We start from the raw sequence: 17,984 nt of genomic DNA, 5'->3' as shown, positions 1-17,984 counted from the left end.
TTAAATAGTTAAAACTTTTTGTTTTGTTTTTAAACTTATTTTTCAGACCATGCTGTACCACAATGTTAAATCCCTTCCCCAGAAAAAACTGACCCTAAAAAAAATAATTTTTCGCATAACTTTTATTACTACTTATTCACTTTTAGTAAGTGTTGTAATTCTCTTGTGAAAAAACAAACAAAAATAAAACAACACAATTCAATTCACTGGCAACGTTCCATAGTATACTAAACTGCAAGTTTACATGCAGCTGTAGAGAAATGTCATTATAAATTTGCATTGGTAATATTAACACAATAAATGTGTACCATTTTTTTTTTTTTATTTTCAAAAACAAAAACATTTGGCAACACATTGTAAAGCAAATTTGAACTCAAAAGCTCAAATTGGACTATCTCTGTACAATTAAGCCTTTGTTAAAGTCCACACATTCATAGAACGAGAAACGTTTTCATATATACAAGAACGATGATCTTGTAATTTATCAGATGCACAAAACTCAGTCAGAATCACTGTTGTCTTCTTCCCCCTGAGCCTCTCCTGCCTCCCCTTCATCGCTTTCCTTATCCCAGTCTTTCATGGTAGCTCCCATCATGAAATCCTCACGTAGAATATTCCAGGAAGGCTTGTCTTCTGATTTTACTTCAACCTAAAAACAAACACATAGCAGTGGGTTAGGGAATAAAACAAACCCTTGTGCACAGGACATTTAGAAGACTCAAAAACAGAAATGGGGGGATCACTATATACCCTGAAGTCAGCTGAACTGTCTATAAAATTTGCAATGGAACAGTAATTTCCTACATCTATATAGTAAATGAGGCAAAGGTGGTGGCAAGAAATCAAGGCATCTAAAATTAAACAATTATTTTCAATAATGTAGGCCATGATGCCATCATTAATAACCTTCAATGAGTGCTGTTCATTAAAACAACCTTTGGTTCTGTACAAAATATGGATTTAATAAAATATTTCTGGAAGTCAGTTTAGTACTTCTAAACCTTTGATTTGGCTGATAGCTTTGCTACCAAAGCTTACTGAGGAACGCAGTGCACACATCTTGAGCACAAGGAGTCAAACTTGGCTGTGCTGGCACCAATTCATTTTTTAGTGGTCGACCAGTTGTGGAGGAAGCAATCTTGTATAACATTTCCTATATTTTGTGTTTATAACTACAGGCATCCGGCAACAGAGAATGAAATAAGCCACATTCTCCCTGCTCATTAAATGGACTCCCAAAGACATTCTGTTTAAACAAGGCCAAGCGCCACTGTTTATGGGGATTCAACAAACCTGTAATTCTAGAAAACTAACACACACAGGACAACAGCACCCCCTAGTGGTTTAGCATGTAAACTGCAATTGAGATCATTTTCAATTCTATAGGAAATTAGTAAAATGTGAAAGGTGGGCATGACATTATTTAGAAAGAAAGTGGTGGATGTGAGGGCTATTCTGAAAATCATATATCCCTTGTAGCTTGCGATGGTGACAGGTATTCACTTTTGCTTTTGCAGTACAAACACTATTTTATTAAGTTTAATAATACTGTATCAATTATTAATTTTTTATGCACTGCAATGTATGCAGTCACATGAAGTAATCAATTAGACCTACACAAAAGTAAGCTGGGTGAGTTTTTACACCTATTCAGCAATGCACCTATTCAGAGCTGCACATTGTGGGATTCGGCAGCAGGTCACAATAATCAGTGTGTAAAAAACAAATCCCATTTTATTTAATCAATATGTACTGTACTAACTAGCAGTCAGGTCTAATTCCCCTTGTTACATATTACTATTAAAAATGACTTGAAGCAATCTATAAAACACCAGGTCTTTTTGTTACATTCATTATTTGTACTCAACCAGGCTGTAGTTCTACGACCTTCCACTCACAAGAATTTATAGTTCAGAACAAGCCCAATTTTGTGCACTGTAACACATTTCTTACATTAAAATCTGTATGGACATACAATTCATTTAAGAAAAAGTGTTTATTATTTATTTTGGTATGCTGATGTGATATGACATGTCTTTGTATAAAGATGTCTTTGACCTGAAAAATTGCTTTATATTCACAAAACAAGAACTCCACATAATATTCGTACACTTAAAATACCTTCATTTTGCTTTGAGAACATTCCTCTCTGTTGAACGAGTATATTCACAACATCTTGACACACTTTCAGAATCCAATATTATCTGCTTGGTAGATACACATTTTGTCTGCAGCTAGAACACACATATGCTGGTAGTCATACTACTACTTGCACATTTTTAGTTTGGGGTTGCACTGATGATACAGATATGTCAAGTCCATTCATACAGCCTAAACTTGCTGGTACTTGGAAGGCCAAGGTTATGCGGCAGTAGCAAGGTAACAGATATAACCACCTCAATGCATAGCTATTTACTGTTTGGTTTACCTGTACTTGTGTTTTATATTTATTAATATAATCTGAATTATTGGTAGACTTATGTTCACCTACTCAGGGGTGTGGAATTTTCTTCTTGTCCAAGGGACAAAATGCTAGAGAAATCTACTTAGCCTCTCCCCGTTGCACAAAACAGACACACACAAAAGGAGACAATAAACTTGTAGGATTTTGCTTTTGTTCAACAGTGAACACAATCAATCAATTATTGATTAATAACCATTTTTGCTTCATGAAATTTAAGATAAAAAGTGGCAGTGGCAGCATTATCACTGGAAAAGGTTTACACAGCTCGTTTTCAGTTTGTTTTTCATCTTGGCTTTTTTTCTTGAACCCAAAGACGAAAAGAGTTAGACATTGTTAAGACTAATTACTTTCTTATGATTTATTTCAACGTGATCTGTTATTATACGGCACACCCCCGCAGAAAAAAAAAAAAAAACACACGCAGCTGCCTTAGTTTCATAATGTATCACTTTAAATAATAAACCACGCAACCTTATACAGACAGATGGGAATACAACCCACTGTCATTACTGGCAGTCTGAAGATTTTCTAGGACACGGTATAAAATGCTTTGCTGGAGAGGAGGACACAACTTGTGTCAATTGGAGCCCCGCTGAGTTTCACATCCATGGGAGCATCAGTTTGGCGTAGAAATATACTGTCAGATAAAATGCCAGAATACTGTGCCCTATAAAACCGAATGCAAAATATTTTTCTTCGCTAGGCTTCCAAATGACAGCAATCAATTCCATTTTTTTCTGATGTCAGTAAATGGTACCTGTTTTTCTACAACAGGCAAGCTGTTTCCACACTAGTGCCAAAAAAAAAAAAAAAAAAAAAATTGCTTAGTAAGCGAGACAGTAGCCCTGACATACGTGACTGCTTTCTACCCTTATCTAGAATGTTCATCATCTACGGTAAATGTGTTATTTCGCAGACACGGCACAAAGTTACTGTAATTACTCAGATGCAGTGTTTAAAAGTTAGTAAAATGATAATACATAAATATGTAACTACGTGGACATCTTCTATTATTTTTTACACATTGTGCACCTTTATAAGTGAAGTTGTGTCGTACAATTGGAAATATATCCGAAAATCACATAAAACTGCCCAATATCATACACCCCCGTTTATTAGTACAAATATTTGTGTTTTAAAAAAAATTTCATATATATATATATTATATATATATATATATATATATATATATATATATATATATATATATATATATATATATATATATACACACATACATACACACACAGTACTCTGCAAATGTTTTAGGCAGGTGTGAAAAAATGCTGTAAAGTAAGAATGCTTTCAAAAATAGACATGTAAATAGTTTATATTTATCAATTAACAAAATGCAAAGTGAATAAACAGAAGAAAAATCTACATCAAATCAATATTTGGTGTGACCACCCTTTGCCTTCAAAACAGCATCAATTCTTCTAGGTACACTTGCACACAGTTTTTGAAGGAACTCGGCAGGTAGGTTGGCCCAAACATCTTGGAGAACTAACCACAGTTCTTCTGTGGATTTAGGCAGCCTCAGTTGCTTCTCTCTCTTCATGTAATCCCAGACAGACTCGACGATGTTGAGATCAGGGCTCTGTGGGGGCCGTACCATCACTTCCAGGACTCCTTGTTCTTCTTTACGCTGAAGATAGTTCTTAATGACTTTCATTGTACGTTTGGGGTCGTTGTCATGATGCAGAATAAATTTGGGGCCAATCAGATGCCTCCCTGATGGTATTGCATGATAGATAAGTATCTGCCTGTACTTCTCAGCATTGAGGAGACCATTAATTCTGACCAAATCCCCAACTCCATTTGCAGAAATGCAGCCCCAAACTTGCAAGGAACTTCCACCATGCTTCACTGTTGCCTGCAGACACTCATTCATGTACCGCTCTCCAGCCCTTCGGCAAACAAACTGCCTTCTGCTACAGCCAAATATTTCAAATTTTGACTCGTCAGTCCAGAGCACCTGCTGCCATTTTTCTGCACCCCAGTTCCTGTGTTTTCATGCATAGTTGAGTTGCTTGGCCTTGTTTCCACGTCGGAGGTATAGCTTTTTGGCCGCAAGTCTTCCATGAAGGCCACTTCTGACCAGACTTCTCTGGACAGTAGATGGGTGTACCAGGGTCTCACTGTTTTCTGCCAATTCTGAGCTGATGGCATTGCTGGACATCTTCCGACTGCGAAGGGAAGTAAGCATGATGTGTCTTTCATCTGCTGCAGTAAGTTTCCTTGGCTGACCACTGCGTCTACGGTCCTCAACGTTGCCCGTTTCTTTGTGCTTCTTCAAAAGAGCTTGGACAGCACATCTGGAGACCCGTGTCTGCATTGAAATTTCTGCCTGGGAGAGACCTTGCTGATGCAGTATAACTACCTTGTGTCTTGTTGCTGTGCTCAGTCTTGCCATGGTGTATGACTTTTGACAGTAAACTGTCTTCAGCAACCTCACCTTGTTAGCTGAGTTTGGCTGTTCCTCACCCAGTTTTATTCCTCCTACACAGCTGTTTCTGTTTCAGTTAATGACTGTGTTTCAACCTACATATTGAATTGATGATCATTAGCACCTGTTTGGTATAATTGTTTAATCATACACCTGACTATATGCCTACAAAATCCCAGACTTTGTGCAAGTGTACCTAGAATAATTGATGCTGTTTTGAAGGCAAAGGTTGGTCAAACCAAATATGGATATGATTTAGATTTTTCTTCTGTTCACTCACTTTGCATTTAGTTAATTGCTAAATATAATCTTTTAGCATGTCTACTTTTGAAAGCAATCTTACTTTACAGCATTTTTTCACACCTGCCTAAAACTTTTGCACAGTACTCTGTGTGTCTGTGATATATATATATATATATATATATATATATATATATATATATATATATATATATATATATATATATATATATTAAATTGATACAATTACTACATCCATCTAATTTAAATTTGTTTTATTACTGATGCTATTATTATTATCCTTAACTGTAAATAAATAATAATTTAAAATATGCAAATACAACCAACACAATAACCCATGCGGTTCAAGCTTGATCAGCAGCACACTGAGATCAGAAAACAGAATAAATAAGATATCTATTTTTAAATGTGATTGTGGACTGAAATAAATTAGTTTTTTTTAAATAAATTATAAATATGTAGACACAATAAGCACTTCTAGAAAATGAACTGTTCATTGTGAAGAGAACATAAAAAAAAAGTCATTATATCCAAAAACTGCAAACTAAAAAGAAAATTTGGTAGACTTTACATACTACGGCCTGCCAGAGAGTCGCGCTTACAATTGTATTGTTATATTTTCTACATTTTCTTTAAATTCTCAAATAAATCGAAACCCGAGTATTAGAGAGACCCAGATAGCATTGGGTAACTGAGTAAACCCAACAGGTACCCGGGTTTTCGGGTACCTGTGCCGACCTCTAATATATACATTTCACTCATAGTCAGGATTCGGTAAATGACTGAAAAAAATAACCATTTCGCGATTTGAGCATTTACAAAAGTATCAAAGAATGAAATCAAAGGTTATTTAGCAAATTATTTTTATCAAACTGCGGGGGGAAAAAAGCAAAGAGTGAAATGCAAAAGAAGAGAGCTTTTTTAGTCTTTGAGTAAAGCGATATACTCAAATTGCGAAATGTGCTTTGTGCAAATGCACAGCTCCCGAACAGATTTTAAAGATGCTGCTCAATCTGCAATTAGCAATTAATTGCAGGGTGTTAAAATCGGGCATCAAGTGAAATAAACTTTTTAATACAATATTTTTTTTTTATTGAATGAACATAAAAGCAGTCAATTACATTTATGAGATACACGTCATTGATTCGTTATTTCCGTGTTTATTATTTATGCAGGAAGTTAACCAATTGAGACTGTGGCCTCATTTCCAAGGGGGTCGTGGTAAGGAATTTAGGATGATAGCTATCTCAAACATTAAACTCCAAGCAAGTTTGAAATAATATTCGTAATGTTCTCGCCTTGTTTTAGAGAAAAAAAACTAACAATTAAAATGTATTGTTTTATTCATATTCTAAGACCACTGTATACATAGTATTGAAACTGCAAAATCAACTGTCAATGAACAGTTGTCTAATCACTGTTTTTAACCCTGTGCAGATTGTGAAAATTCTAACATTTTGAGGGCAGACTGTGATGACAACTTTAAGCATGCATCAGACAAAATATCTACTTAAAGTGTACAGTATTATACATTTCTAATAAGCTGTTGCTCTGAATAAATAAAGATTTCATTCTATAAAGTATACCCACACTGACTGAATGTGACTGATCTCCTACTTAAAATATGTAAAGTTACCAGTAGTAGCCACACATCGCAGGAATTAGAATCTGAAATCATTTTTTAAATATTGTGCATGGTCTTGACTTCATATAAAACTGTTTGACAGGTGTGTATTTTTACCTTTTTGAGAAATGACTGGCAGTGTTTTAGCTTATTACGTGAGTTAGTGCAATACCTTTTTGAAAAGGGTTACACTCTGACATTAAGTAAAATCTTAATTTATCCAACCAGAAAGCAAAACAAAAGGAGAAAAAACACACAAATCTTTGTCTTTTTTTTTTTTAATTGCTTTAATTTATAATAAATATAATCTGTATCTGTATGTACATACATACAGTGCCTACAGAAAATCTACACCCTCTTTCAAAATGTTCACCTTTTTTTTGCCTTATAACCTGGAATTAAAATGCATTAGAAGTTTTTTTTTTTTTTTCATTTATATATACATCATACTCCACAACTTCCAAGTGAAAAAAAAATTCTAGAAATTTGCAGAAAATTAATTAAAAATAAAAACTGAGATAGCTTGGTTGGATAAGTGTCCACCCCCCTTATAATAGCAATCCTAAATTAGCTCAAGTGTAAACAATCGCCTTTAAAATCACACACCAAGTTAAGAGGCTTCCACCTGTGTTAAACTGCAGTGATTCACATGATTTCAGGATAAATTCAGCAGTTCCTGTAGGTTCCCTCTGCTGGGTAGTGCATTTCAAAGCACAGACTCAACCATGAGCACCATGGCGCTTTCAAAAGAACTCCGGGACAAAGTTGTTGAAAGGCACAGATCAGGGGATGGGTATAAAAAAATAAAATCAAAGGCCTTGAATATCCCTTGGAGCATGGTCAAGACGATTATTAAGAAGCAGAAGGTGTATGGTACAACCAAGACCCTGCCTAGATCATGCTGTCCCTCCAAACTGGATGACCAAGCAAGAAGTAGACTGATCAGAGAGGCTACCAAGAGGCCAATGACAACTTTGCAAGAGCCACAGGCATAGCCATGTGGCAAAAAGTTGTGTGGTCTGACAAAACTAAAATGGAACCTTTTGGCCTATATGCAAAGCATTATATTGGTGCAAACCCAGCACAGCACATCACCCAAATAACACCATCCCCACTGTGAAGCATAGTGGTGGCAGCACATTTTATGGGGATGTTTCTCATCGGCAGGGACTGGGGCACTTGGCAGGACAGAAAGGAAAATTCATAGAGCAAAGTACAGAGAAGTCCTTGAGGAAAACATGCTGCCCTCTGCAAGAAAGCTGAAACTGGGACGGAAGTTTACCTTTCAGCATGACAACGACCCAAAGCACACAGCCAAAGCTACAGTGGAGTAGCTAGGGAACAAAAATGTCAATGTCCTTGAGTGGCCTAGTCAGAGCCCTGACCTAAATCCAATCGAAAATTTATGGCATGACTTGAAGATTGCTGTCCATCACCGCTCCCCAAGAAACTTGACAGAGCTTGAACAGTTTTGTAAAAAATGGTCAAATATTGCCAAATCTAGGTGTGCAAAGTTGGTAGAGACCTATCCCAACAGACTCACAGCTGTATTTGTTGCCAAAGGTGCTTCCACCAAGTATTAACAGGTGAGTGGAGACTTACCCAATTCTGATATTTCAGTTTTGTATTTTTAATGTATACTTTTTTTTTCTCAATAAAACTTTTTTCCTCTTAACAGTGTGGAGTATGGTGTGTAGATAAGTGGAAAAAATCCTCATTTAAATGCATGAAACTGGCATTGACACAACAAAATGTGAAAAAAAATCAGGGGGGTGTAGACTTTCTATAGGCACTGTATGTTAGAATATGAATAATGTCTGAACAGCAAACAAAAAAAATTAGATTTCAACAACTTTTGTTTCAGAAAAATACTTAAAGTACACTTTGTCCATAAAATATTTAAAAAACATGTTTTGTTATATATAAATAAATACCACTACATTATAATAACTAATTCATAGCTATACAAGATTAATGATTTCCATTACTTAGAGCAGATGTTAAAACTTAATCTGATTTGAACTTGGCTCTCGCCAATATTAATGCCAACTAAGAAGTAGCTTTATAGTAAACTAATGTGATCCATCTGCATCTCCATCCTTTACGTTTCTTTCCACCTGATGATGTAGATATCCTTCTGTTTGGTGTTGATGGCTTAAGTGTAATGCTGGCTGCAGGGATCATTTGGGGGATTATTTTGCCTCCAAGTGCATCAGCACACACAACGGCTGTGATGCTGGCTCCGGGGATCAATCAGTGCGGTCTCCCCAGCGCATCAGCATGACAACCGTCTGGACTGAGCTAAGTAGGGTATATTTCGGGGGTCTTTAAGTGGACTCCTTTCTCTGGGAGGTCCCACAGTTGGTTAGTACATTTCCTAACAAAAACTACATCATGAAGACTAATGAACATTCAGGCAAATCCGGAATAAGGTTCTTCAAAAGCACCAATCAGTGGTAGGATATAAGAACATTTCCAAGGCATTGAATATCCCCTGGAGTACAGTAAAGTCCATTATTAAGAAATGGAGAGAATATGACACAACTGTGACTCTGTCTACAACAGGCCGTTCTCAAAAACTGAGTATCCGGGCAAGAAGGGCACTAGTCAGGGAGGCCACCAAGAGGCCTGTGGCAACTCTAAAGAAGTTACAGTCTGCTTCTCTGCGTCAGTGATCCAACGGGGGGTGAATACTATTGAGAGCCACTATAGACAACAATTGGTGCCATGATAAAGATTGCAAAATCCCTTTAAGGTTTAGTGAAATCCCAACGTAAATGCAAGATGCAATGTTATTGCATCTTGTTGCAATAACATTCAGAATGCATGAAACAGTAGTGTACTTTTGTATTCATTTATTTTTTAACATTTCAAAAGTACAATCTGTAATAAACACACATGGCTGTTAAAATGCCAAACCAAAATTTGCCTAAAATCAACTCAATTTGTTTTGACGCCTAGAAGTATGCACTGCCTTTCATGTAACAGATTTATTGTGCCTTTTGGACATTTATTTTTAAACTAATTAAGCACCCTGAGACAGGAACTTTTAGTCAACATTAAACTGCCTGCTGATAATTTACCTTAAGTGGAGACTTCAATGTAATTGATTCTAACTTTAACTGCCACACATGCTTAATGAAAACAAACTGCCAATTGGCAATGGGTTGTCTTTCATCTTTTGTAATGGAAACTGACAACCAAGAAACATTGAAATAGCTAAATACCAATGCACCACCACTCTCTTATTCCAGTAACACTGCAGAACTTTCAAAATGTACCTTAAAGCTATGTGTTCTAAAATCTATTTCTCTGACCTAACTCTTTCAACCTCACCTCTATTTTCAATTAACTTATAAACACTGTTAAAACTGTATGGACCCATTGTAAGCGGCTGTAAAAATCTAGAAACATGATATTAACATTAATAGATTATGATTAGTAGTAACAATGTCAGTACAGATTTATTTGTTTGTTGCTACAACAGCTATATATATTATTATATATATATATATATATATATATATATATATATCATATATATATATATAGATATATACCACTTTTTTGTTGTCTATCTTTCTAGTATCACGTTTTCAGTCCTCTTGATGATCAGTTACCTTCAGAGGAAATGCTGACTGTCAACTGTGTCATTTACCTGAGAGTTTCAGTAAAGAAGGATGACAAGGCATGTCTCAGGTGAACTTATAACTATGGCAGATCAACATGGAGATATGGATTGCTGTCTTTACCATCAAAGTGTTAAAATAGGTTACTGAAGCTATAAATTTGGATTATACATTTGGAACAAAGATTTGATTTTTTGAGAATTTTTTTTCTTTAGGTTTTGCAAATGCAATTTTTAATATTTTTGTGTACATGTATTTTATAACATGTGCATGTATATCATAACAAAAAAATATATATAGTGGGGGAAAAAAAGTCTGTGGGACAAAAGAACTTCTCAAATTTAAAATGCAATCATTCAGGAATACTTCAGTTAAATTATTTATATAACATAATGTATCACAATACACTGCATATGTACACACTTCATACATATTCCTTCACCATAATCCCCGTGTTATATCCATTTCCTCAGGAGAACACTGAATAAAATGGCAGCTTTTGTGCATATAGTTCTGCCTTTACTTTCATGAATGGTAGTTTGCTTACTGAAAACCCCAAGCTTCCTTTGAGTCTCCATGTTTACACTGGAATCCATTCAGATACATTCAACTGTAAACAAGCTTCCTGACAAGTCTCACTCAGGTTGTATTTAATTAATTCCAATTCAAACACTAGCTTAGCTTATTTAAAGCCAAAAAAACACCAGTTTGAAGAAAAATATATACAGAGAAATTGAAAAAAGATGGTAATTGTTTTCACTTTGATATAAAAAATATATTTTATTTGTAGTTACTAAAATACAGAAGCTGTATTTTAGTAACTACAAATAAATTTCAAAAAATATGTAGCGTTTTCTAACCCATTTTCACTATGAAACCAAGCACTATTGTGTGACAGGACTTTTCAATCTAGCTGTACTTATTTATTGTAGTTTAAAAGAAGCTTTTTGTATGGTAAGGTGTACTGTATGAGAAACAGATTTCAGACGTATTATTGTTGTACATATTGTATTTGAATGAATTGTACAGGTATTTGTAAACTGAGGGAACACAGTAACAAATAATAACATTTTTCCCACCACTTAACAATTCATTTCTACAGCAATGATGACTATCTATATAGGCAGGACAAATGGCACTTAAATAAAAAGGGAACCAATCTACTCGGAGAAAGAATCCTCGAGGTGGTTCAGAAGCATTTAAACTACAAAGGAAGGGGAGAGAAATCAACAAAAAAACAGAAGGGAGACCACATCAAAACAAGGGCAACAAGTCAGGTAAGATAGCTATTAAATGTACTTACCTACAGCTGCTACACCAACAAGTAACTACAATGCGATAGGTGTTACAGAAACTTGTCTATCCGAGAGGGATGGAGACAAATATAACATTGTTGGGTATACAATATATAGGAAAGACAGGCAGGACAGAAGAGGAGGAGGGGTAGTACTATATATCAAAAATAGCAAAAGAAAAGAAAAAAAGAATGCAGAATCATTATGGGTCAGAATAATGAACACAAATTTAAAGGGCAACATAATAGGGGCATGCTATAGACTGCCTAATTCAGACACCAAGCAACATAATCTGTTATACAAGGACATTAGAAATGTGTGCAACAAAGGAGAAGCCATATTAATGGGGGATTTCAACTTCCCCTGTATAAAATGGGAAAACCTAGTGGGAGGCACGACAGACAAAATTGAAATGGTAGAAATGAAAAATGACTGCTTCCTAACGCAATCTGTCAAGGCACCTACTACACGGGAGGCATGCCTTGATTTAGTCTTTTCAAATAAAGAAGACAGAAGAACTACAACAGAGGACAGAGAACCATTGGCAAAATCAGATCACAACATGGTCTCATTTGAAGTGCTTTTTAAAACCCCGAAAGTAACAACTAAAGCTAAGGTTTACAATTTTAAAAAGGCAAACTATGAAGGAATGAAACAGAGACTAACATAAGTAGATTGGAGTAAAAAAGGGAAAACATCCACAGAAAAAGAATGGCTGTTTTTAAAAAAATGTAGTACTAGAGGCACAAAACAATTACACCCCAAAAGTACAGATAAATAAATAAATATTCAGAGAAAACAGGCACTTTACAGAGCGTTTAAAGGGGACCAAGAACAAAGTACACAGAAAGACTACTTGGAACTATAAACTCAAATCAAAAAGGAAGTTAGACAGGCCAAGAGAGAGACAGAGATGAACATTGCTAGGGGACTAAACCCAATTCCAAAAAGTTTTATCCAATATTATAACAGCAAGCGAACAATCAAAGAGGAGGTAAAATGTCTAAGAGGTACAAACGGCAAAATCATAGACAAGGAGAAAAAAATAGCAAATATACAAAATGATTACTTTTCACAAATTTTTACAAAAGGATACGGACAACATGCCCCACATGTCGACCTGTTCCTATCCAGTTTTAAACAACTTTAGCATAAAACAGAGGCAGAAGTGTTAAAGGGGCTATGAGCTCTTAACACAAACAAATCCTCTGGGCCCGATGAGATCCTCCCAATAGTACTCAAAGAAATGAAAGAAGTTATTTGCAATCCACTAACCAAGATCATGCAACAGTCTCTTGACATAGGGGTTGTACCGACAGACCAGAGAATTGCAAATGTAATACCGATCCACAAAAAGAGAGACAAAACCGAACCAGGTAACTGCAAACCAATAAGCCTGACTTTTATTACATGTAAACTTATGGAAACTAGAATAAGATCTAAAATGGAAAGTTACCTATATGGTAACAGTATCCTGGTAGACAGTCAGCATGGTTTTAGGAAAGGGAGACCATGTCTAACTAACCTGCTTGATTTTTTTGAGGATGTAAAATCGAAAATGGATGACTGCAAAGTATATGACGTAGTTTATTTAGATTTCCAGAAAGCTTTTGACAAAGTCCCGCATAAAAAATTAATTCTCAAACTGAACTCAGTAGGGATTAAAGGAAATCCATGCATATGGATTAGGGAGTGGTTAATATGTAGAAAACAGGAAGTACTGTTTAGAGGATAAACCTCAAAATGAAGCGAGATAACCAGTAGAGTGCCACAGGAATCAAACAGTATTAGGTCCTCTGCTATTCCTAATCCACATTAATGACGTTTCCCCATACACTCAACAGAACCGCAGTTTATCACCAGTAGTTACAGTATTTGAAAGGGTTAACAAGTTTACCATTTGATTACAAATTCAAAGAATCGGGTATCAAGGTATTATTGTAAAGCAACTAGACTTACAGCTATTTATATTAAAGATAAATAAATGCTGTACATATTTTCACAGTTTCATACATGAATACACACATGTTTATTATTATTATTCCTAACCATAACACTCCCACTTCTCGTATATTGAATGGTTTGGTCCAGAATAAGCATTTTTCATAATCAACCGCTTAAGAGCGAGTGAGACTAAGATTTTGAAACAGAAAAACAATGGCTTGTGGTACGCAAGACCAAATAGAAAGGGATTTCGTCATCAAGTGGTAGCCAAGAAACAGAGGTGTGGCTAAACCAGCGCTGTGAAGAACTGCTGGCAATGAAATACACAGAAAAAAAAAAAAAATGTACCTCCTCACTACCATCCACGATGAGACAACAATAGCAGTTCCTGTGCGAGGCATGGGCATGCACACAAACAAGCCCAAGTGTGTCGCGGACTACAATAAAAACATGGGAGGCGTGGATAAGTCGGGCCAGATGCTGGAGCCGCATAAGGCCGCTAGGAAGACCATGGTACAAAAAACTTGACATGTACACGGTCCAGATTTCTTTGTACAACAGCCATGTAGTTAAGAGCGAGTGAGACTGAAATTTTAAAACAGAAGTGCATCCATTTGCAAAAAAAGATGTGTGTGTAGGCCACATGGACCCTTTATTTGTTTGTTGCGATTGAGTTTTCTCTTGTAAATAAATGTTTAGCTATTTTATCTGCTTGATTTCTAACATATTGGTCTAAAAATAAGAACTGTTCCTATTATTACATCCAGTTGTAAAATGCAACACCTCAGCACAGCATTGATACAAGTTCCCTTCTGGTTTTGTTGATGCTGACGGTAGAGGAAGATGCTTCCTGCTCCTGACTCTGATCACATGACACCACTGTAATGTATCGAGTGTGTGGGAGGTACTGTAGTTGCAACTTACTTTTTTTTTTTTTTTTTTTGTCCAGTAGCAAACTCAGCAATGAGAAGGGAAAAATAAACATTAGGAACCCTGTGTTTTTTGTTTATCGTTATTGTGTGTGAAACCTTGTATCTCAGACTTGTGTCTAGTTTAGTTGGTTGGAGAGAAACTTAGGCTAGTGAGCTTTGAGCACAAGATTGATCTATTTTACATATTTTTTGAATACTGTATCTTATTTTTGTAATCCCTGTATTCACCTTTCTTACTTTATAATTTTATATTACATCTAATTTAATCTTTCTACCATCCCCCCCCCAAAAAAAATGTACTCATCACTGTATATTACATCAGCTTTTTTTCCTGTTCATTTGATTTTAAATTTGTTACAATTTTTAGGATATATATTTTTTCGTCTTTCCCCATTTCTCTCTATGATTTGACGATGATTTATTTTTTGGGAGGTGGTTTTTCAATTTATACTATAAATGCTTTTTTCCTCTCTCCTTTCCCCAAATCCATAAAATGATTTGATTGAAGTTGTTGGTTTGAATTTATTTTTGTTGGTTTGAATTTATTTTTTCGTTTGCTCCACTTAAAAAAAAAAAAAAAAAATATATATATATATATATATATATATATATATATATATATATATATATATATATATATATATATATATATATACCATGACGAGACTTTTACTGAACCGAAACTGTAAACAAACACCAAAAAAATAATAACTTAATAGAGGAATGGGATACCCCTATATTGGGTATGGATATTTTTTTTTTTTTTTTTATATATATATAATCTACAGTGACTTGCCAAAAAAACTATTAGAATTGACTCATTTTATTTTCTCAATGTCTATTTCAGATCAGATTTTTTTTCCTGTTCTACATTTTGATTTCTTTCTTTTTTCTTCTTTTTTTTTTTTTTTTTTTGAAAAAAATACTATTTTGATTAGTATTTATTAAGTTATTGTTTGTTTTTCTTTGTTTTGTTTTTTACCTCTCCCTATTTCTCTCTAGGATTTCACAGTAGTTATTAGAGTTTTTTGGGGGGTGGTTTTTCATTTTATATTGTATAGCGCTAAAAAAAAACAAAAAAAACATTGTATTTGTATAAGGTATACTTTTATTATTGCGTTTTTTGGTATTTATAATTCTATTTGTACTGAGCAGTGAAGGTTTTATTTTGGTCAGTGCAGAGGTTTTTGCTGACCTCCTAATGGAGTCTGACACAGAGAGTGATTTTGTGCCTGATGACTCTGGTACTGAGTATGTGCCAAGTGACTCTTCCTCCAGTGAGGAATCCTGCAGTGATAAGGAAGAGGAGCTGATGGACATTGAACCTGAGCCCCTACCAGAACAGGGCACAGTAGCTGGGCCTGGTGATAGATTTCAGCCACTCTACTACTGGACTTCCCCTAACAACATCGAGCCTCAAAATCCCCCTTTTTCTAGCACACCAGGTACCAAGGGTGAACACAACTGGATTTACCCCAATTAACTTTTTTTCCCAGTTGTTCACCACTGGTGACCTTTTTGATTATTTGGTTACCCAAACCTATTTGTATGCCCATCAATACATGGCACAACCTGCAGACAACCTGGGGCCACATTCTAGGGTGCGCAAGTGGGTCTCCACTAATGTAATAGAAATTAAGAAGTTGGGACTGGGGGGATAAACTTCAGATGGAACTGGGAGATAAACTTAGATTAGATTTATATTGGTCCACCAACCCAATCCATGCTTGCCCAATTTTCCCTTCTACCGTGAGCCGGGACAGATTCCAATTAATTTTAAAATTCCTATATTACAATGATACTTCTAAGGCTCTCCCAAGGGACCATCCCCAGTGTGACAGGCTTTTCAAATTACAGCCACTTCTCGATCATCCTCAGAATAAATTTGAAAAAAAGTATCAATCAATCTTTCTTTATTTTATATAGCGCCTTTCTTAATGGACCACCATCACAAAGCACTTTGTATACACCTGGCCAAAATATATCTGCAGATGACGCTAATTTTTAAACAGTATATTCCCATGAAACATTAAACTTTACAAACTCTGTGAGAGCTCCACTGGGTACACTCGTCGGTTCAGAGTGTACACAGAGAAGGACTTTCAGACTGAGCCGCCTGGCTGCCCCCCATGATTCCAGACCACAGAATTGTGTGGGATGTTTTTTCCTCTCCTAAATCTGGGCTACCATTTGTACGTAGATTATTTCTACACAGGAATCCCTCTGTTTAGGGCCTTGTACACATCCCAAACAATGGCTTGTGGCACAACAAGACCAAACAGGAAGGGGTTTCCTCATCAACTGGTAGGCAAGAAAAAGAGGTGTGGCAAAACCCGCACTCTGCGCTGTGAGGTAGTGCTGGCAATGAAATATACAGATAAAAAAATGTGTACCTCCTCACCACCACCCACGATCAGGCAACAATAGCAGTTCCTGTGCGAGGTATGGGCATGCACACAAACAAGCCCAAGTGTGTCGCGGACTACAATAAAAACATGGGAGGCGTGGATAAGTCAGGCCAGATGCTGGAGCCATACAATGCTGCTAGGAAGACCATGGCATGGTACAAAAAAACTTGATATGTACATGGTCCAGATTTCTTTGTACAACAGCCATACAGTGTATAGTACAGCTCCACAGAATGGGCTCACTATTCTGGACTTTCAGACCTCTGTGATCTCAAGCCTCCTGTTTGATGGACAACAAATGCCAGGCACTGAAAGAGTGGAAACAGTAGCAAGACTTAGTGAACAACATTTTATATGGATAGCGCCACAGTACTCATGTGTGATACTGGAACTCACTTTGACAGTAGACAAGTAAGCATCTTTATGTCCAGTGAGCCATCGGAACATAAAAAAAACATAAAAACTCCTATTCATTTTTAGTGCTTTGCTCCATGGGGGTGGGGGGGGGGGTTTAAATGGACCGCAAAGGGTTAAACAGTAACTGCACATAAACACAATCCAATGCTGCTGAAACCGAGACTAAAGTACGGTGTGCCAAAAGGCTGAAGACACAGCTATTCGATTAACGCCCACGAAAAATGAATCACCAAATAAATTAAGTTAACTGCGATTAATTGACAGCCCCAATTTTAATGCAACTGTGTGGTGCTGTCTTTCTGTGCCATTTGTCATTCAAACTAAAGTTTTAAACATGAGAAAAATAATCGGAGCTTGCTGATGCTCAAATGTCTTGCTGATTTGACAAGGTGGTCCTGGTTTTCCTGGTACTCTAGCAGTTGCAATCCCACATACCAATATTCAGTCAATTCTATGTCAAACTTTCATAAATCCTTGCCTCTACCATTTTACAGCCAACTAACTTACAGTGTAATGCTCAAGTCATGTGTTTCATATATTATTGGCTCATGATGTGCCTAGTTT

General features: G+C 36.0%; 1 protein-coding gene across 1 annotated transcript in view; it reads right to left on the bottom strand.

Annotated features, from left to right (window-relative positions):
* Positions 1-305: 305 nt before the first annotated feature.
* LOC121317108 (RRP15-like protein) overlaps positions 306-17,984 on the bottom strand; it is a 31,710-nt gene continuing 14,031 nt past the window's right edge. The window contains exon 5 of the mRNA XM_041252721.1: positions 306-649. Coding sequence (XP_041108655.1) covers positions 500-649 — 150 coding nt within the window. The 3' untranslated portion in view covers positions 306-499. The remainder of the gene's footprint in view (positions 650-17,984) is intronic.

This window comes from Polyodon spathula, chromosome 6, assembly GCF_017654505.1.
Source record: "Polyodon spathula isolate WHYD16114869_AA chromosome 6, ASM1765450v1, whole genome shotgun sequence".
Classification (NCBI taxonomy): domain Eukaryota; kingdom Metazoa; phylum Chordata; class Actinopteri; order Acipenseriformes; family Polyodontidae; genus Polyodon; species Polyodon spathula.
Note: the sequence above shows the minus strand (reverse complement) of the source record. Positions and strands in the feature narration are given on the sequence as shown.